Source organism: Macaca fascicularis, chromosome 12 (genome assembly GCF_037993035.2).
Source record: "Macaca fascicularis isolate 582-1 chromosome 12, T2T-MFA8v1.1".
Classification (NCBI taxonomy): Eukaryota; Metazoa; Chordata; class Mammalia; order Primates; family Cercopithecidae; genus Macaca; species Macaca fascicularis.
In genome coordinates this window covers 91,668,949-91,691,821 of record NC_088386.1, presented here as the reverse complement: position 1 = coordinate 91,691,821, position 22,873 = coordinate 91,668,949, and the positions used below count along the sequence as shown (strand labels likewise).

Here is a 22,873-nt window from a genome sequence, read left to right as displayed (position 1 = left end):
AATAACTATCTTAGTAAAGTAACCATAAGCTATAATTACCTTTATGTGTAGAATATTTCAGTATTCTGAATGAACGACTTGCCAAGATGGGTTAGCAGAAGGAGTATCAGCATTGGAGTAAATAAAAAACGGCTTGGGGTAAAGCTTTGCCTCTAATGGCTCTGTGCCCTTTGGGGAGTCACTTATCTCTTGAGCCTCAGTTTGAGTTTGAAAATGAGCTGAGTTGATCTGATTATCTTCAAGGAGATGGCTCCTTCAGCAGAAAAATGCCATGCTACAAAGTATTTCTTAGATCTTGGAATCTTTTTTCATTATTTTGACTATAAAGTGTCATTGTCTTGTGGAAGAGGCAGTTAATAGGTGTTTTCAGTTGATAAAGCCCTGTACAAGTTAGATTTTAATGTAATAAAATTTATTGTCTAGTAATTATGTGGAGTTTAATGCCACCAAGTGACACTCTTGTGACTCCTGAAAGTTAAGGGGAGGGTCAATGCAAATATTACTATTTTTTAAAAATTGATAAAATATACATAACATAAAATTGACCATTTTAACCATTTTTAAGTATTCAGTGGCATTTAGTACATTCACATTGTTGTATAATCATTACTACCCCTCATCTCCAGAACTCTTTTCATCTAACTAAACAAACCCTGTCCATTAAACAATAACTTCCCATTTTCCCCTCCCCCAGCTCCTGGCAAACCACCATTCTACTTCTTGTCTCTATGTATTTGACTACTCTAGGTATTTCATATAAGTGCAATCATGCAATATTGGTCCTTTTATTCTGGCTTATTTCACTTAACATAATGTCTTCAAGGTTCATCCAAAGCATTATTTGCTTTGAAAGATATTTTAAAAGCTGAGAACAAACTGTAATATTGAATTTGTGTTGCTTCGTGCAGAGAAGATTCCTGATAATTTGAAATGAAGGACAGTTTCACTTAGGAAACTTGGACTAACATTGTTAGATTAATTATATTGAACATTTAAAAATACAAATTTTAATTGAAAATATACTTTTGTTGATAATGCTAAATTATTGTAAAATGTCTGCAGAATTGAGCCATAGCATGTTTTTCTAGCTCTGCAAAATCCCTCTTAAATTTTCTAGTGTAAAAGATTAAAAAACTGAAACAATAGACATTTTTTAGTTTGTTGTGGATTGTTAGTTTACAGATGTAGAAATATAAACTTAATTTAAATTTACTTATCGAATATCTGTGGCTGAGAGGAATGACAGTTCTTGCTTGTCGGTGAAGTATATAATCATGTAAAATCTTTTATTGACTGATTTAACCTGGTTTTGCATTCATATTTGGCCGTGTCTTGCAATTTTTCCTCAGCATTCTTTGGGTCTTATGTGTTTTAAGGGAGATCATATTTTCAACAGATATTTAGAAAATAAGCTATGAATTTTTTAAAAAACTACTTTATTTGAATACAGTATTAAGGTTTGCACCTGGATAGAATTTCTCCAGCAGTAATTATGACCTAGAGTGATTTTCATTACAGACTTCAGGCTTCTAGAGGTGACCCCTGTAGTTGAAATCAAGGATGACCTGGCACTAGTGGTTCCCAGCCTCTGGGAGCTGGTGACCTGATTCTCACCCTTTCTGTACAACTCCTCGTAGCACTTTTATGAGTTTTAAAACTTTTATGGAGCAATACGAGAGTTGAGAAATGGGAAGGGCGGGTGGAAAAATGGAAGAGCACTGTCTTACATGTTTTCTTATCCTATTTTTCTGTGTAAGAGGTACCTAAAGAGGTACTTGTGTGCAGGTAGTTTATTTGGGAAGTGGAAATAAGAGATTAGGGAGAGTAAAACTAGGCAGAAGGAGAAGCCAGTACAGACATGGACTTTCAAGTTGGTTTGGATTTGAAAGGGAGAGACAGATTAAATTGTGTTAAAAATAGATAGATTGTACTTTAAAATCCGACTCTCTGGGTTTATTGAAGAACCATAGGCTTCAACAACAGTAGGTTTGTGTTCTGGTATTGCAATAATTGGCTTGAGCGAATTAGTCATTGCGTTTTTAGAAGATGAAGGTGCTCTCTCCTCTGCCACAGTCCCCACCACACACTGTCGTTTCCCAGCATGGAGCCTGAGTGCCAAGAACCTATCATCATTAGCCTTCTCCCTTTTTATGACACCTGCTAAAATTGTGTATGTATAGTAATTTGTCACCCCTGCTTTAAACAATGGAATACATTTGTGAGTTGCCAGAGCAATCTAGGGTGGTTTACAGCCATGAGAACAGGAAGACCTTTTGGAGCTGGAATGCAGAGGAGACCAGCAGAGAGCACCTCTCATTAAAATAGAAGGTTTAAAGACACTTGACAATATCTGGGGATGAGGAGCAGATGCTCTAGAATGAAGACCCTGGTTTTAGGTAACAGACATTCACATCCAACCAGCAGCAGGACTTTTGCTAATGTCCCCCACATGGTGCACACCATGACCATTCACAGGCTTGAATAAGATCTGCTATTGAGTGTTTTCTATCCAGATGTTCTGATCTGTTTGAGAAAATGTCTGTGTTTATAAACACTCACGCATTTCATGGAAAAAGGTTTTTTCTGATATTGTTTGTTAATGCTATTTAACTTTTATATTTTAGGTGAGTACAAAGCCCCACTGGCAGCAGGCAGCTCCATCGTTCCATTTGAGTATAAAGCAGGATGATGAGAGTTCAGAACCATTTAGTGTTAAAAATGAGCAGTCCTATGGTAAGAACTTCAATATTCTAAATTAGATTTAAGGATAATTTCTAGAGAGAGAGACCAGACAATATTTAGTTAATAGTGTAATAGGATTACAAAACCTAAATGACATTAATGTCAAGTAGAAAAAAATTTTCCCAAACATCTTCCCTCAGAAAATAATTGATTTTAGTTCTTATTTTAGGCTGTTGTAAATGCTCTAAGAGCTGATATTTTAGGAATTGGGATGTTGATACTAAAACTTTTGTTTATTTGGTCAGAATTTGCCTCCACATAAAAGACTGAGATTTTTCTAAGAGAGATTTTAATAAATTATATATATTTTAAATTTTTTTGTGGATTTTAATAAATTATGACCATTACTTCCAAATTAGTCATTTTAATGTTTTTATTAATTTGACTCATTAAATATAGTGTTTATCAGAATGATTACAGTTAATGTTAACTTTTTTTGTCATGGTTCTTTAAAGTTTCTCAAATAGTTTTGTATCATGTTTTTATCGTAATTTTAGTCTTCACTTTTAGAGAATTATATGTAAATATAATAGAAAATTTTTTTACTATATTAATCAGGATATAAATCAGTGGAATATTCTTGAAATAGACGTTTCTAGTTATGATGATACAAAGAGGAGTAGTTTAACTTCCTGATAGTAAAAAAAAAAAAATTATACTTAGGATTACTTGAGAATGTAATTTTTTCTTTAAAGATTATTTAGCATCTTATTTTAAGCATGTAAAATGCTTTAGCTTACCTTTTAGATGAATAATCATGCTTTTTTTTTTTTTTTTAATTTAAGCTGAATACATGGAACGTTTTGGAAAAAAGGACAAATTACCCCACCAAGTTGATGACAGTTATGCTGGACCATCTACTTCCAAATCAAAGGGCAAATCTCCACATAAAGAACGAGAAAACTTTAGAAGTACTCTTGTTAACGTCATTATGTAAGTTCCATAAGCTAACCAGTATGTGTTATCCACATTGGAGCCGCTGGCAACTGTTTAACCTAAGAATATTAGAATTCTATGCGTCTCTAAGAAGGGTGCCTCAAAGGCTTGTTGGAATGAGGTCAGAGTATAAATAATGAATGAAAGAGATTGAGTTTAGCCCTATTAAGTGTGTTCCACTTTTAAATATCATGAGTTGTAAAGGTAGCAATGTTAATACTTGATGTTGGCTGAATTTCTGGGAGTTCTCATTTTAGCCATGGTAGCCAGTGGAGGATTCTAGCAGGTTTTTTTTTTCCCCAGTCTCGTCTGCTCAGGTGATGGGGGTGACTTTTCTGGCATTGTGTTTCTCCTTGTATAAAGAAGGAATTGGGGTGAAATGGTCAGCAGTGTGTGCAAGGCCTGGTCTTATCTGGGTCTCACTGTTTCAGGACAGTTCACAAAGAACAAGGAAGACTCAAGTCACCAGTTCCTTTTTGCCTTATTTCCACACAGCTTTGTGCTAGTTGCTTAGAATTCTCTTTAGTTTCATTGTGATTCTCAGGGTGTACACAATTTGTGGGACAAATGGGGTTTCATGACCCATTGTGATAAGTAACTCACCCGCAGGACCCTGTTCTACTGTTACATGTGGGACTTTACTGGCTAGATGGTCATCTTGAAGGGAGGACGTGGGTTCTGAGTGCTTACAAGTCTAAAGAAGAGTGTGCCGGAGTCCCATGCAGCTGGGTTGAGCATATGTGCCTCTTCTAGAGTGACTTTAAGTTTGCTTTTGCCAGGTGCCACTAGGATGTTACCAGCTTTCTCCACTTATATTGCTTTCCTGACTTAAGCACTCTCAGATCACACAAGCAGTATCATCAACACCCAAATCAATGGAGGGTAGAACTCTGGTTACGAAGTTTTAGAAGAATTTTTTTTTTTTTTTTTTTTTTCCTACTTAGAGCCCTGGCCAAGAAAGATAAGCTTTCTTGACACAACTTCCTGTGCCTGTTATTTTTAGTCCTCCCTTATTTGAGGATAGGGCAGATCTTGTTTCAGCTGTATACGGGATTTCAGTTGGAATTCCCCATTTCACTCAGGCCTATGGCATCATCTTCTTCCCCAGATGGGCATGAAAATCCAAGGCCCTGCCCCCATAAGGGCACCCATAGCCTTAGGATGGCCCTGCCTGGCTACTTAATTTTTTTTCCCTCCTGAGTATTCTGTTCCTTTCTTGTAAGCTCAACTATACATTAAAAAGAAGCTTTGTGATATATTATCCAGTATTTATACAGTTGTATTGGGAGGTTTTATTTGTTGCTGTGTTGTAAGAAACAGAAGTCTATTTTAACCATTTTTTGTCATTTTTTAGTGGTGCCTTTTATAAACAGGATATAGATGAACTTACTGAAATTCAATCTTAGATTTCTGCACTTTAATTGCTTGTTTAATCCCATTTGTATTTATTGATATTTCTTATATATGTGGACTTCTACCAATATATTTTATGTATTCTATTTATCATATGTTGCTTTTGCTTATTTTTTTCTCTTTTTCTGCTTTCTATTGAATTTTCTCTATTCTTCCTTCATTTTTATTGGTTTAAAAGCTATGAAATATATTTCTCTTCTTTTAATGGTTACCTTAACATTTAAAACTACATATTTAATTTATATTTCTTAAAGTTGAAAATTCATTTTTTTCTGTCTTTCTTCTGAATAACACACAAAAACCTTAAAATGATTTAATTTAGCTCTGAGCTTTCCTTTATATTTTCTATGTGATTATTGTTTAATATTTTAATTCCACCAAGTCCTTAAGTATCCATATTCTCTTTTTTTTTTTAAGTTAACACTTACTTAGATTTACTAACATGATTTCTAATTTTTTAGAAAGTTGCTTTTGCATTCCACTTCTCATTTCTGGGTTCATTTTCTTTCTTGCTGAAGTTGTCTCTTAGTAGTTTACTCTTTCTTTCCACCTTCCTCCCTCCCTCCCTTCCTCCCTCCCTCCCTCCCTTCCTCCCTTCCTTCCTTCCCTCTTTTCTTTTCTTTCTCCTCCCTCTTTCCTTTTCCTTCCCTTCCCTTCTTCTTTTTCTTCCCTCCCTCTCTTTCTTCTCTCTCTCTCTTTCTCTTTCTTTTTTGAGACAGAATCTCACCCTCTTGCCCAGGCTGGAGTGCAGTGGCATGATCATGGCTCACTCCAGACCCTGGGCTCAGATGTTTCTCCCACCTCAGCCTGCTGACTACAGGCACATGCCACCACGCCTGGCTAATTTTTTGTATTATTATTATTTTTTGTAGAGATGGGGTTGCACCATGCTGCCCAGGCTGGTCTCAAACTCCTGGGCTCAAGTGATCCCCTACCTCAACCTCTCAGAGTGCTGGGATTGTAGGTGTGAGCCACTGTGTCTGGCCAGTAGTTCTTTTAATGAGAATAATGAGTAGTAAACTCTAGATTTTCATGTCTATAAAGGTCTCAATTTCATCCCTTTTTCTTGAATTAATGGTTAAGTTGACTGTAGAATTAAAGAATAGTAGCGGTTTTCCCCCTGCACATCTGGGAAATGATAGATTGAAAAATATTAATGATTATCTTTTAAAAAATTATCATTTCAATAGGTTTTGGGGAAACAGGTGGTGGTTGGTTACATGGATAAATTCGTTAGTGGTGTTTTCTGAGATTTTGGTGCGCCCATCATCTAAACAGTGTACCCTGTACCCCATGTGTAGTCTTTTATCCCTCACTCCCCTGCACCCCTTCCCCCTTGAGTCTCCAGAGTCCATTATATCATTCCTATGCCTTTGCATCCTCATAGCTTAGCTCCCATATATGAATGAGAACATTCAGTGTTTGAGTTTCTATTCCTGAGTTACTTCACTAAGAATAATGGTCACCAACTCCATCCACGTTGCTGTGAATGCTGTTATTTTATTCCTTTTTATGACTGAGTAGTAGTCCATGGTGCGTGTGTGCGCGTGTGTGTGTATGTGTGTATGTATGTATGTATAACATTTTCTTTATCCACTCATTGATGAGCATTTAGGCTTTTTCCATATTTTTACAATTGTGAATTTTGCTGCTATAAACGTGTGTGTGTGAGTGTCTTTTTCGTATAATGACTTCTTTTCCTCTGGGTAGATACCCAGTGGTGGGATTGCTTCATCAAATGATAGTTCTATCTTTAGTTCTTTAAGGAATCTCCATACTGTTTTCTATAGTGGTTGCAGTAGTTTACATTCCTACTAGCAGTGTAAAAGTGTTCCCTTTTCAACACATCCATGCCAACATCTATTATTTTTTGATTTTTAGATGATGGCCATTCTTGCAGGAGTAAGGTGGTATTGCATTGTGGTTTTGATTTGCATTTCCCCGATAATTAGGGATGTTGAGCATTTTTTCATGTTTGTTGGCCATTTGTATATCTTGTTTTGAAAATTGTCTATTCATGTCTTTTGCCCACTTTTGATGGGATTTGTTTTTTTCTTCCTGATATTTTGAGTTCCTTATAGATTCTGGATGTTAGTCCTCTGTCAGATGCATAGTTTGTGAATTTATTCTCCCACTCTGTGGGTTGTCTGTTTACTCTGCTGATTATTTCTTTTATTGTGCAGAAGCTTTTTAGTTTAATTATGTCCCATATATTTATCTTTGTTTTTGTTGCATGTACTTTTGGATTCTTGGTCATGATCTCTTTGCCTCAGCTAATATCCAGAAGTTTTTCTGATGTAATCTTCTATAATTTTTATGGTTTCAGATCTTAGATTTAAGTCTTTGATCCATCTTGAGTTGATTTTTGTATAAGGTGAGAGATAACCATTATGTTTTGGCATGTATTGTTGACGAGAACTCTATGTGACTTTATTTGTCATTATTTTGTTAGTAATCTGTCTTTGTTCTCTCTAAGTTTTTTGGGGGGGAACATTTTATTTTCAAAGCCTCACAGGATTTTTTTCCCTTTTTTTAAAAAAAAGGCTTTATTGAGAGTTAATTCACATACCACTAAATTAATCTATGTAAAATGTAAAATTTAGTGAGTTTTAGTGAATTTCTGTAGTTGCACAACTTTCACCAAAATCTAGTTTTAGAATACTTTTGTCATTTACAAAAGTTTCCACTTGCCCATTTCAATTAATCCTCTTGCCCACTGGTTGCCCCAGGCAATCACTAGTCTTCTTTCTCTCTATATACCTTTACCTTTTCTAAAACTTCATATAACTGCAATAATATATTTATTTCTGAGGTTTATTCATGGCGTTTATTGTGTTTGGGTTTTGACTAGTATGAATGATGCTGCTGTGAACATTTGCATGCATGTCTTCTTGTGAACATACATTTTCATTTCTCCTGGGCAGATAGCTGGGTATAGAATGAAGAGTTGTATAGTAGGTATATATTCAACTTTTTAAGATGTGCTAAATTGTTTTCCAAGGTGCTGTACATTTTATATTCCTACAAACAACATACAAAGAAGTTTCTAGTTTCTCTACCTTGCCCACACTTTGTTTTTATTTTATTTTGTTTTGACACTGTAGCCATTCTAGTAGATGTGTTGTATCTTATTATGGCTTTAAGTTGATTTCCCTAATGGCTAATATTGGGTATCATTTTTTGTGCTTGTTTGGCATTCATGTATCTTCTTTGATGAAGTGCCTATTTAAATATTTGGCCCATTTTTTATTGGGTAGTTTGCTGCTGGTCATTTCGTTGGAAGAGTTCTTTATACATTTCCTTTACAAGCCCATTTCAGGTATCTTTTGCAAATATTTTCTCCCAGTTTGTGCCTTAGCTTTTCACACTATTGGTACATAAAAATTTTATATATTTATGGGATACATGTAATATTTCAATATATGTATACATATATTGAAAATGAGGGTAATTGGCATATCTGTCCCCTCAAATATTTATTATATCTTTGTGCAGATAACTGTTTGATATACTTATTTTCTTTATTTTGAATATATATCCAGCAATAGGATTTCTGGATCATATAGCGTTCTGTAATTACTTTTGCAACAACCTAATAATTCTATGTTTAGTTTTTAAAGGAACTTCCATACTGTTTTCTCTATTGGCTGCATTAATTTACATTACCACCAGCAATGTGTGTGAATTCTCTTTCTCTACATCCTTGCCCGCGTCTGTTATTTTTTGTCTTTTCGATAATAGCCATTTTAACTGGGGTAAGAAAATATCTCATTGTGGTTTTGCTTTGCATTTCCCTGATGATTAGAGATGTTGAGCAGGTTTTCACATATCTGTTGGCCATTTGTACGTCTTCTTTGGAGAAATATCTATTCAGATCATTTGCCCATTTTTAATCAAATCATTATTATTATTATTATTTGTTGAGTTGAGTTCCTTGTATATTCTGGTTATTAATCCCTTATCCCTTGTCTATGCATAGTTGGCAAATATTTTCTCCCATTCTGTGGGTTGTCTTTTCATTCTGTTGATTGTTTCTTTTGCTATGCAAACATTTTTAGCTTGGTATAATCTTGTTTTTTTCTTTTGTTGCTTATGCTTTTGAGGTCTTACCCCAAAAAACCTTTGCCCAGAACAATCTCCTGAAGCATTTTAACAATGTTTTCTTCTAGTACTTTCATAGTTTCAGGTCTTAGATTTAAGTCTTTAATCCATTTTCATTTTATTTTTGTAGATGGTGAGAGATAGGGGTCTAGTTTTATTTTTCTGCATATGGATACTCAGTTTCCCCAGCACCATTTATTGAAGAGGCTGTCCTTTCCTCAATGTATGTTCTTGGCACCTTTGTCAAAAATGAGTTAAATATAAATGCATGGATTTATTTATGCTTTCTCTATTCTTTTCCATAGGTCTAAGTGTCTGTTTTTATGTCAGCATTATGCTGTGTTGGTTACTATAGCTTTGTACTGTATTTTGAAGTTTGGTAGTGTGACTCTTCCATTTTTGGTCTTGTTGTTGTTGTTAAGGATTACAGCTATTTGGGGTCTTTTGTGGTTCCATATAAATTTTAGAATTTTTTTTCTGTGTCTGTGAAGAGTGTTATTGGTATTTTGATAGGGAGTGTATTGAATGTATAGATTGCTTTGGGCAGTATGGCCATTTTAACAATAATAATGTTTTCAATCCCTGATTGCTTTGCATTTTTTTTTTTTTTTGAGATGGAGTCTCACTCTGTTGCCCAGGCTGGAGTGCAGTGGCTGGATCTCAGCTCACTGCAAGCTCCGCCTCCCGGGTTTATGCCATTCTCCTGCTTCAGCCTCCGGAGTAGCTGGGACTACAGGTGCCTGCCACCTCGCCCGGCTAGTGTTTTTTGGTATTTTTTAGTAGAGACGGGGTTTCACCATGTTAGCCAGGATGGTCTTGATATCCTGGCCTCGTGATCCGCCCGTCTCGGCCTCCCAAAGTGCTGGGATTACAGGCTTGAGCCATCGCGCCCAGCCTGCTTTGCATTTTTTAATGGATTTTCTTCAATTTGTTTTTTTCAGTGTCTCATATTTTTCATTGTGGGTATCTTTCACTTTTTGATTAAATTTCTTCTTAGGTAATTAGTTTCTTAGCTGTTATAAATTGGATTGCTTTCTTTTTCTGAATGTTTGCTGTTGGTGTATTGAAATGCTCCTGAGTTTTGTATGTTGATTATGTATCTTGCAACTTTGCTGAATTCATTTATTAGTTCTAATAATTTTTGGGTGGAGTCCTTTTTTTTCTTTCTAAATACAAGATCATGTCATTTGCAAACAAGAACAATTTGACTTCTACCTTTCCAGTTAGGATGTCCTTTCTTTATCTTGTGTAATTGCTGTGGCTAACACTTCTGGTACAATGTTGAATAAAAGTAGTGAAAGTGGCAACCTTGTCTTGTTCCAGATCTTAGAGAAAACTGTTTTAATTTATCCCCATTTAGTGTGATGAAAGCTGCGGATTTGTCATATATGGTCTTTATTGTTTTGTGGTATGTTCCTTCTGTACCAAGGTTGTTGAGAGTTTTTTCATGAGGGCATGTTGAATTTTATCAAATGCCTTTTCCACATCTATTAAGATGATTGTATGGTTTCTCTTTCTTTGGTTGATGTGGTGTATCACATATATTGATTTATGAATGTTGAACCATCCTTGCATTTCTAGAATAAATCCCCCTTGATTTTGGTATATTATCTTTTTGATGTATTATTGGATTTGGTTTTAGTATTTTGGTGAGGATTTTTGTGTCTCTGTTCATTAGGAATATTGACCTGTAGTTTTCTCCTTTTGTTGTATCCTTATCTGGTTTTGGTATCAAGGTAATGCTTGACTTGTAGAATGAGTTAGGAAAAATTCCTTTTGCTTCAAGTTTTTGGAATAGTTTGAGAAGAATTGGTGTTAGTACTTTAAAATTTTCATAGAATTCAGCAGTAAAGTTAACCAGTGTTGGGCTTTTCTTTTTGGGGAGACTTTTTATTACTTGATTCAATCTCATTACTCATTATTTGTCTGTGCAGATTTTCTATTTCTTCCCTGGTTCAATATTGGTAGGTTATATGTGTCTAGGGATGTGTCTATTTTTTCTAGGTTTTTGAATTTATTGTGTAGTTGTCAATCATAATAGTCTCTAATGATTTTTTCTTAGTCTAGTTAGTGGTTTGTCAATTTTATTCAGCTTCTTAAAAAACTAAATTTTAAAAACTTTTTTTGTCTCTTTTTTTTTTTTTTGATGCAGAATCTCACTCTGTTGGGTACAGTGATGTAACCTAGGCTCACTTCAACCTCCACCTCCCAGGTTCAAGTGCTTCTCATGCCTCAACCTCCTAAGTAGCTGAGATTACAGGCACACACCACCACCCCCAACTAATTTTTTCTATTTTTAGTAGAAACAGGGTTTTGCCATGTTGGCCAGGCTGGTCTCTAACTCCTGGCCTCAAGTGATCCAGCTACCTTGGCTTCCCAAAGTGCTGGGATTACAGGCATGAACCACTGCACCTAGATTTTGGTCTCTTTGATTTAGTTCAACTCTGGTCTTTATTATTTCTTCTACTAATTTTGGATTTGATTTGCTCTTGCTTTTCTATTTCCTTAAGATATGTTTTTATGTTGTTTATTTGAAATCTGTTTTTTACAGGTTTCTTACTGTAAACTTCCCTTTTAGCATTGCTTTTGCTGTATTCCATAGGTTTTGGTATACTATGTTTTCATTTTTATTTGTTTCAAGAAATTTTTTATTTCCATCTTAATTTTTTCATTGATCCAGTGGTTCTTCATGAGCTTAGTATTTAATGTCCCTGTATTTGTACTGTTTCTAAAGTTCTTCTTGCTATTGGTTTCTAGTTTTACTTCATTGTGTCTGATTTGATTTTGTTACATTTACTGAGACTTGTTTTGTGCCTAACATGTGGTCTAACCTGGAGTATGTTCCATGCACTGATCAGAAGAATGCATATTTTGTAGCTATTGAAAGGAACATTTGGTAAATGTCTATTAGGTCCATTTGGTCTATAGTGCAGTTTAGGTTCAGTGTTTCTTTGTTGATTTACTATCTAGATGATCTGTCCAATGCTGAAAGTGGGGAATTAAAGTTCCTTTCTATTATTGTGTTGGGGTCTATGTCTCTCCTTAACTTTAATAATATTTTCTTTATATATCTGAATGCTCCAGTATTGAGTGAGTATATATTTATAATTAGATCTACTTGGTGAATTGATCCCTTTTCATTATATAATGACCTCCTTTATCTCTTTTTGTGTTTTTTTTGACTTAAAGTCTATTTTGTCTGATAGAAGTATAGTTACTACTTCATCTGTAAAGACACACATAGACTAAAAGTGAAGATATACCATGCAAATTCCAAACCTGTTTTTGGTTCCCATTTGCATGGAATATCTTCACTTTTAGTCTATATGTGTGCCTTTAGAGGTGAAATGAATTTCTTGTCAGCAGCATATAGTTGGGTTTTGTTTTTTTAATCAACTCAGCTGGTCTGTATCTTTTAATTAGGGAAATTTAAACTGTTTATATATATTAAAGGTTGTTATTAATAGGTGAGGGCTTACTCCTGTCATTTTAATGATTGTTTTCTGGTTGTTTTATATGGCCTTTGTTCTCGTCTTACTGCTTACCTTTGTGATTTGTTGTTCTTCTTTAATAATAATGCTCCATTCCTTTTTCTCATTTGTGTATCTGCTCTTCTAGTGAATTTTATGCTTTAGTGTGTTTTTGTGATGATAGATGTCATGCTTTTGCTTCCAGATACAGGTCTCTCTTAACCATATCCTATAGGACCTGTTTAGTGGTGATGAATTTGCTCAGTTTTTATTTGTTAGGGAAAGTCCTTATTTCTCCTTACTTCTGAAGGATAGCTTTGCTAAGTATAGTATTCTTGGTTGACATTTTTTTTTTCTTTTAGCACTTTGAAAATATAGTCTCATTCTATCTTGGTCTTTAAGGTTTCTGCTGATAAATATGCTGTTTTTCTGTTGACAATTCCCTTATGTGTCACTTGACAAGAAAATTTTACAACAAGTTTTCTTGTGCTGTTTTTGGAATTCTTTGTCTTTGACTTTTGACAGATTAACTATATACGTTGTGCCTCAGAGAGGAACTTTTTGGATTGAATCTATTTGAGGATCTTTCTGAGTTTTGTATTTCTAGATGTTTACATCTCTTCTAAGACTTTGGAAGTTTTCAGTTATTATTTCATTAAATTAATTTTCTATGCGTTGCCCCATCTTTTCTTCTTCTGAAACTCGCCAAATTTCAATATTTGTTTGCTTGATGGTGTCCCATATGCCCCTCAGGCTTCCTTCATTCTTTTTGATTCGTTTTTTTTTTTTTGTCTCAATGGGTTATTTCAGAATACCTGTCTTCAAGTTAAAAAATTCTTTCTTCTACTTGATCTAGTCCATTTTCAAAACTCCTGATTTTATTTTTATTTTGTCTGTTGAATTCTTCAGTTTCAGGATTTCTGTTTGATTCTTTTTTTATGACATCTATCTCTTCATTAAATTTCTAATTCAGATTATGAATTTTTCTGATTTGTTTGTATTGTTTATATGTGTTCTCTTGTATCTTGCTGAGTTTTCTTGAGATCATTATTTTGAATTTCTTTTCAGGCGCTTTTTAGATTTCGTTTTGTTTGGGGCCTGTTGGTAGAGAATTATTGTGTTCTTTTGAAGGTGTTGTGTTTCCTTGATTTTTTCCATGTTTCTGTTGTCCTTATGTTGATGTCTGTGCATCTGCTATAACTGTCACTTCTTCCAATTTTATGAAGTAGCTTCCATAGGAAAATACCTTTTCTTGTGAATGTATCAATATGTTAACTGGGTAGGGTGCTTTGGCTTTGGTTCTGGGTGGACACCATAGTGTAATGTTCATGTGATTACTTTGATTGTATTTGATATCAATGGTGTCTGCAAATTAGTTAGTGGCTAGGCTGTGGGTGTTTGTGGAGGCTGTGATGAGGCTTTGCTAAGGACAGGGACACCAGGTGGGCTAGTCCTTAGGTCCCTAGGTGGTGCATGGCAGCACTGGCAGGGGATGTGGTATGACTCATGGAGGGTAGTATCTGGGTCCCAGGAGGGGTGTGTGGGTGCTGGCAATGGTGGCAGTGGGCCAGGTGGACTGGTCCTTGGTTTCCTGGGTGGCATGCATGGACACTGGCAGTGTTGAGCCCTGGGAAGGCAGTCCTTAGGTCTCTAGGCAGAGCATGTGGGCACTAGTAGGCAAGGAGATCTGCTCTTTGGGACCCAGACAGGTTGCACAGATGCCTGCAATAGTGAAGGCAGGTTGGTCCTTGAGTGCTAGAGTGGATCACACCCAGAGTATTGGCCAGCTTGAAAGGTCCAGGGTGGGGCAGGTGGGCACTGGCAGTGTCAGCAGTGGGGTGGGCAGGCTGGTCCCTGGACCCTGAGGTGGGACACACAGTGGCCCTGCTGATGAGGGGGCAGGGTCATTGTTGGTGGCAGTGGCCCCAGGTAGACTGCTTTTAGGCTCTGGGGAGTACACACTTTGGTTCCCAGTACCCTGGGGGAAGCCTCCTTGATGTGCTGGACTGCCTCTTCCTTGGGTAGTAGGACACTGCATGAACTTGGGTGCTGGTGCTATGGCTGCCCACTGGGTTCAGCCGATGCCATGCTATTGTAGCCCTCTGGGTGGATGTAGGGGGATGTCAGTGGGGCCTTAAGAATGTGGAGGCCAGGCACGATGGCTCATGCCTGTAATCCCAGAACTTTGAGAGGCCAAGGCAGGCAGATCACCTGAGGTCAGGAGTTCGAGACCAGCCTGGCTAACATGGTAAAACCCTGTCCCTACTAAAAATACAAAAAAATTAGCTGGGCATGGTGGTGGGCGCCTGTAGTCCCAGCTGCTTGGGAGGCTGAGGCAGGAGAATTGCTTGAACTTGGGAGGTGGAGGTTTCAGTGAGCTGAGATCACGCCATTGCACTCCAGCCTGGGCAACAAGAGTGAAACTCTGTCTGGAAAAAAAGAAAAAAAAGAATGTAGAGATGTAGGTACTATTGTGCCCTGGGCAGGGTGTAATCCTGTGGTGTTGGCTGTACTCTCAAATGGTGCAGTGCTATAGCAGATTGGGTTTCAGAAATGGGATTTAGCCCGAGTTCCCTCTCTGGAACAATGCAGTTGTGGGTGCTCCATGCAGCACCCTATACTAGGCTCAAGGATCCTGAGAGCCAACAGGCTTTTCTGTGTCTAGGACTGCAGGTTTCTTTGGTGGAAATGTGGACAGCTGGGAAATATCTCACTTACATTTTTCCTGCAATGGAGCATTCCTCCTGGCTGTGGGCTGAACTGGCCTACTGCCTTACTTTCCTCTCTACATTGCCATCTTGAGCTTTCCATGTCTCAGAGGGTCCCTATTTTTTCTCTGCTGGATTCCAATGTTCTCCCCTAGATGCTCTACTTGATGTGTGCTTATGTACTTGCTGTTTTGGTTCTTCTTTATAGAGAAGACAGGCACTGGGTGCCTCTCTTCAGCTACTTCACACAATCATCCTTAAGAGCAGTTTGGCAGTAAACATGACAGTCTTCTGTCATCCTCTCTTCTCCTTTGTTCATTCAGTTTTCTTCCTCCAACAAATCCAAAGTGCCTTAAAGGTGGTGGAAAGACCCATTAGACTTAATACAGTAGAAGGTGATGCAACAGTGGTTGCAGGTTATATCAATGGTTTTTGAAAAGAAACATTTTGTTAAGATATAATTTATCAATTTTCCTTTTGTTGTTCATACTTTTGGAGTTATATAATACAAATTATATATTTTGGAGTTTCCTAATACAAATTCTCAAAGATTTCCTCCTATATTTTCTTCTGGAAGCCTTATAGGTTTTTTTGAGACGGAGTCTTGCTTTGTCACCCAGGCTGGAGTGCAGTGGCGTGATCTTGGCTCACTGCAACCTCCGCCTCCCAGGTTCAAGCATTTTCCTACCTCAGCCTCTTAAGTACCTGGGATTAAGGGTGTGCACTCCCACAACCAGCTAATTTTTGTATTTTTAGTAGAGATGGGATTTTCCCATGTTGGTCAGGCTGGTCTCAAACTCCTGACCTTGGGTGATCCACTTGCCTTGGCCTCCCAAAGTGCTGGGATTACAGGCATGAGCCACTGTGCCTGGCTTAAGTTTTTAAAAATAATTTTAACTCTTGCATTTACATGCATGATACATTTCAACTTCATTTTTGTCTATGGTGTGAGGTATGGTTTGAGGTTCAATGTTTTTGGCATATAAATGTTCAAATGTTTCAACCCCTAATCCCTTGAATTACCTTGGCATACTTGTGGAAAATAATTTGACCATATATGAGGGGCTATTTTTGTTCCATTGATCTATATGTTTATTTTTACACCAGTACCATACTTGTCTTGATTACTTTAGCTTCATAGTAAGTTTTGAAATTAGATAGTTTAAGCCCTCAAAATTTATTCTTTTTCAAAATTGTTTTGAGTGTTTTAGGTCTTTTGCATTTCTATGTACAATTAGGCATCAGCTTGTCAGAGTTTGTAAAGGAAAAATGCTTACGGGGATTTAGAAAGCATTGCATTGAGTCTATGAATCAATTTTTGGAGAATTGCCATTTCAATAATATTGAGTTGCCTAGTCCATGAACATGTTATTTCTCTCCACTTATTTAGATCTTCAGTTGCTCTCAGCGCTTTTTACATGTTTATGTGTAGAAATCTTACCCTTCTTTTTAAAACTGTAATCCCACTAAAAAATTTTATTGTGAATGAAATTATTGAATTTTATTTTCTGGTTAGTCTTTGCCAGTATATAGAAAAATCAATTGATTTTTGCTTGTTGACCTTACATTTTGAGACCTTACTAAACTTATTTTAGAGCTTTTAAAAGTTCCTTAGAATTTCCTATACATACGATCATGCCGTATGCAAGTAAAACAATTTTACATCTTCATTTCCAACTTGGATGCTTTTCTTTTTATATTCTTTTTGCACTTATTAGGTCCTCTGATATATTATTGAAAATAATTGGTGAGAGTGGAATTCTTAGTCTAAGGGAGAAAGCATTCAGATTTTCACATTAATGTGAAATGTTAGTTGTAGGTTTTTAAGACACTTTGTGGAGAAAAGGAACTCTTGTACACTGTTGATGGGAATGTAAATTAGTACAGCCATTATGAAAAACTGTACAAATATTCGTCAAAAAACTAATAATAGAATTACCATATGATTTAGCAATCTCATTTTTGGGTAGTTACCCAAAAGATTTGAAATTAGTATGTTCAAGAGATATCTGCATGCCCATGTTCATTTCAACACTGTTTATAATAGCTGAGTTATGTAATCAACCTGACTGTCCATCTGCAGATGAATGAATCTGCAGATGTTTGTAGTTAGAATATCAACCGTTTTCTCTCCATATACTAAATACTTTGAGGATTTCTACTACTTTCATACTTGCATTCTCTCACTTAACAAACATTTATTGAGCACTAGCTATGTATTGAATTAAACTGAGACATTACCCAAAGCCTTGACTCTTTTATCTTGTCCATATAATTGAAAAGAATATGTACAATTCACAAAACACTGGATTCCTGGATTTGCAAAAGATAAATAAGTTAGAAGATCTCTTCTGGGTACCCACTTTGGTAGGGTATCTCAGATATACTCAATAAACCTCTAGTCTTCCCTCACTGGGCAGTTAGTGGGAAGGTGTGTTTAGTTATAAAGCATCAGTGACCTGTATCTATCTTAGATGAAGTTGAGATCCAGAGAATGATACGGTCAATTATAAAGAGGTAGAGCTATCCCAGAACAACTTATTTTTCTGAAAATGTGAACTATGCCTTTCTGCCCAGTGTAGCCCCAGAGCATGTCACAAAATGTGGCTCATCTTTGGCATATATTTTGAATTGAATTATACTTAGAAACAGTATTGTGTTATATGAACACATACCCAATAATAAATACATAGGCACATAAGAGCTTCCATGTCACTGATTGCTAACTTGTATGTCTATAGAAATCTGAGAAATGGCCTTTTGAAGAATGTGTCTGTGTCTTCTGCAAAACTGTGTTTGAAGTACTTTCCATCAATGCTCTTTTTAAAACTCATATTTATAAATAACCATACATATTTTAGGAATAATGCAAGAGTGTTCCTTTATAAGTTCAAAGAAGAGAGAGCTCGATTCTTGAGTAATGAGGAAGAATAAGTAAAGGCCAGCGAGAAGGGTGTGATTTCTGAATAGGTCTTGCAAATAACTTCCAATATAATTATCTCTCTATGAATAAAGTATTTGGAGAGGAATATAGCACCAAACAAATATGTATACTATTTGTAAAATGTTCAACAATTCATTTTTCCTTATGATTTAATAGAAAATAGTCCTGGTGTTCTTATATCCATTGTTTTATGTTCTAACTATCCCTTATCTACTTTTGAATAGTATGTTTATCGTTTTCTTAGGCAACAAGGTGCTGACTTAGACTCAGCTGTCCCTGATGGAAGTACAATTCCAAAACCGACCACTTCTGCTATAGAGAAAGACATCTTGGTAACAGGCCATTTCTTTTGTCAGTATAATTGAACATGAAAGAAACACTTGAAGATAATTTTATACTTTTGAGAACACTCTGTGCTCCTCCTTTGTGAAACTCTGTGGACATAGGAATAAATACAGAGTCCTATAAAAAGGCTCTGTGGGATTTATAGAATAAATCATTCTCTTCCTTGCTACCTAAGACCACAGTTTAAAAAAATTTCAAATCTATCTGCTCTCCATATTAAAGCCAGCCTCAGTCATGTATAGCTTCATGTGCCTTAATTTTTTTCTGAGAAATTACCCTATAATAATTATATAATGTATATTTTACAAGGCATATTAACTTACTTTAGAAATAGTAATTATTCAAGTATTTTAAATACATAATAATTTTAAAAAATGTAAATATCAAAGACTTAACACTGCTAATTAAAAGATATTTTGACATTTAAATTTTTTCTAATAAGTGATATGTAAAAATTTGTGAATATATATTGAAGTTAAATGTTCGTTATTATAGAAATAATGACTTGTTTTAAAATGAATATTTTATGAACATATCCAATAGCAGCTATAAAATTATAGTATGGAATATTAGTAGGCCAGTTGGAAATGTCCTAAATCCTATTGTATAATATTTCTGGAGTGAATATATAGAGATATTGATTTGCTTAGAGCTTTTAAGATCTCTTCTGATAATAATAAAAGGACAAAAACTAATAACACATTTAAAAAATTTACAAAACACTAATTCAGCATGGACTCTGTTAAGTACATCATATATTTGGTAATATAACTTGGTGTTTTACAGTATAGTTATAAACTGAAATAAGAGTTTTAGTTGTCATGAAAATACATATTTGTAACATTTAGGAGATATCAAATAATGCCTGTGTGAATTGTACCAAATACTTTTTTATCCTTTATAAATACTTTGTTCTCCTAAAACTTGAATTTTGCTCAGTAGTTTTATTTTTGATAAACATACTTCTTTTGTTACACATTTACATTTTTCTTATCTTTTTTTTGTAGAGATATTACTATTATATTCACCATGGAATTGATACAGACCATGTAGCCCCGATGGAAGATTCTTGGCTAGAACATGTACTGGGTTTAGTTCCACAACATCTGAAAGTCTTCACTGACAGCATAGCTACATTATCTGATGAAATGAGAGAGGATTATCTTCTTAGTGTAAAGAAATCCATAGGTAAATTGGTATTATGCTTTGATTTTTAATTTGAATATGTCTCGTTAAAGATAATTTTTGTATGTTTTGTATTAAAAATTAATACCTATACTTGAAACTATTCACAATATAATTATGCCATTTCTTACATTGCTATTATATTACTTAAGATCTTAGGCAAATTCATTAATGAGGTATTACAAAAAAAATTCTATTTCTATTTGTAGGGATATATCCCCACCACAAAGGATAGCACTGAAGAAAATTATAAAGTATTAATTTCAAGCCCTCAAGATATTTTGGGAGCATCTAATTTATGCAAGGCATTAGGCATTTAGGAGATAGCCTCTCCCTTTAAGATGGTCTCTTCATTCCAGGATCTTTTGGTGTAGACATGAGACAAGACATACATATTTAAATAATTACTTAAAAGTGTAAGCATTAACAATGAACATTAATATTACTGATGTCATAAATTAGAATGTGATTAATACTAAGTTGTTGCAGTAGACCAAAGGCTGACAAACTATAGCTCACAGGCAAATCTGGCCACTGCCTGTTTTCATAAATAAAGTTTTATTGGAACATAGCCACACTAATTCATTTGCATGTTGTCTATGAATCTGGCTGCTTTTGAGCTACAAGAGCAAAATTGAGCAGTTGTGACAGAGGCCTTGTAGCCCACAAAGTTGAAAATAGTTACAGTCTAACCCTTTACATAAATAATTTGTTGACCCATGGTACAGACAAATAGATCCTAAGGCTGACTGATTATCGGAACCATTTTAAAAATACTGACTTCTGGCCCCAACTGAATTAAAATCCCTGGAGGCAGAGCCTTGGAATCTGTACTTCTTAAAAAGCGTCTCCAGTTGGTTGTGATAGTAAACATAGTATGACAGGTACTGTGTTCAAAATTGGAGAAATAATAATGCTTTGGAGTAATGTGGGGGACCCTTCTTGGTGGAGGACATTCATTGTATTTGTGACTTCTATGGAGTATCCTGGTAATATAAAAAGAAAGAGCCTAATCCCTGCCCTCAGAGTTCATAGTGTAATGAGGGAGATAGACAAATAACTAAATAATACAGCAAAGTAGTAAGTCCAAAGAGGAGAGAAACAGAAGATAAGGAGGTAACAGAAGGTAAGGGAAGAAACAGAAGGTAAGGGAGAAGAGGTCATCTCTGACTTGTGAGGAAGGACTCTGGAGGAACCTAAACTAAGTCTTGAAGGATGAGCAACAGTCTAGCAGGGAACATGCTTGGCCTAGGAAATGGTGTGAATGATAGCAGATGTGCATGAGAGCCTCTTCGGGGCTTGTCAGTTCTGAAGCTAAAGCATAGGCTGCATTTGGGGAAGGGCACAGAATCTGAAGGGCCTTATGTGCCTTTTTAGAGCACTTAAAGGTAAAGGAGAGTCTCTGAAGGAGTGTGGGGAAGGGGGTAATACAGATGATTTGCATATTAGAGCATCTTGAAAGACAGGCAGAAGAATTCGAATTAAATGTGAATTAAAGACCGTAGAAGACAGAAGCGAGGTAGCTGACTTTACTGATTTTATAACAAGACTGTTTTATGCTCTTCTGCAGCTTAAAAGAGAAACAAAGCAATATTGTTGTTCCTTGGTATCCATAGGAGATTGGTTCCAGGACCCTCCCCTCCCCAGCAGATACCAAAATCTGCAGATGCTCAAGTCCCTGTTATAAAATGGCATAGTATTTGCATATAACCTATGTACATCCTCCCATATGCTTTAAATCATCTCCAGATTTCTTATACCACCTCATACAATGTACATGCTATGTAAGTCATTGTTGCACGGTATATTTTTGTGTCATTTTTTATTGTTGTCTGTTATTTTTTCTGAATATTTTTGATTCATGGTTGGTTGAATCCATGGGTGCAGAACCTGCAGATACAGAGGGCCAACTGTACGTACCTTTTCTCAGTGAATAGAACTACTACTACTACTACCCTGTATTGTTGACCTTCAATTCAACAAGAATATTTCTGATGGAATAGCTATAAGGGAAAATGTAACATTAGGAGCAAGTATTCCTTTCAAATGAAAGAGGAGGGACACATTCTGTTAAGAAAGGGAACATATATCCTCAAAGACACAGACATGATACATTTTCTTGTAAGATTTTAAAATTTTTCTTCTGTTCATAGATGCTCATTATTAAGCAACTTTAATATAATTTAAACAGTTAATTTTAATAGAACTAGCATTGCAATTGCTTGGAAATATACTACAGTTAATATAAGGTTATCTATCAGAATTTTAAAATTTTCTTTTAGTTGATTTCGTTTTAAAAGATCCTCGAGAGAAAGAAGATGATAAGAAGACAGATGAACTTCCAGCCCATCGTGCTGAGTAAGTGATCAGATTCCTCTAAGATGTTGATTATGTGACCATTTCTGTATATGTTTATATATTTATACACCGATTGTATTTTCTTGAATGTATGTTTATAATTTATATATAAATAAATGTGTATGTATATATTTCATATACAGGCATGCCTCATCTTATTGCACTTTGCTTTATTGCACTTCACAGCTACTGTGTTTTTTGCAAATAGGAGGTTTGTGAGGTTTTTTTGGAGCTGAAGGTCTTTGTCAGGCAAGTCTATTGGCATCATTTTTCTAACAGCCTGTGCTCACTTTGTGTCTCTCTGTCAGTTTTGGTAATTCTTACAATATTTTAAGCTTTTTCCATTATTATTATATCTGTTATGGTGATCTGTGATCGATAATCTTTGATGTTACTGTTGTAATTGTCTTGGAAAGCCACAAACTGCACCCATGTAAGATGGCAAATGATGTCAGTAAATGTCGTGTGTGTTCTGACTCCTCCACCAACCAGTCACTCCCCCATTTCTCTTCCTCTCCTAAGGCCTCCCTAATTCCCTGAGACAGAACAATATTGAAATTAGGCCAAGTAACCCACGATGGCCTCTGAGTCGCACATCTGTCACTTTAAATCAAAAGCTAGAAATGATTAAGCTTAGTGAGGAAGACATGTTGAAAGCCAAAATAGGCCAA

At 35.7% G+C, this 22,873-nt stretch overlaps 1 protein-coding gene across 1 annotated transcript in view; it reads left to right on the top strand.

The window, feature by feature from the left end:
- DNAH7 (dynein axonemal heavy chain 7) overlaps positions 1-22,873 on the top strand; it is a 340,485-nt gene that overhangs the window by 19,156 nt on the left and 298,456 nt on the right. The window contains exons 4-8 of the mRNA XM_005573795.5: positions 2,625-2,733; positions 3,528-3,675; positions 18,559-18,646; positions 19,667-19,847; positions 22,127-22,202. Of these exons, the coding sequence (XP_005573852.2) occupies positions 2,625-2,733; positions 3,528-3,675; positions 18,559-18,646; positions 19,667-19,847; positions 22,127-22,202 (602 nt within the window). The remainder of the gene's footprint in view (positions 1-2,624; positions 2,734-3,527; positions 3,676-18,558; positions 18,647-19,666; positions 19,848-22,126; positions 22,203-22,873) is intronic.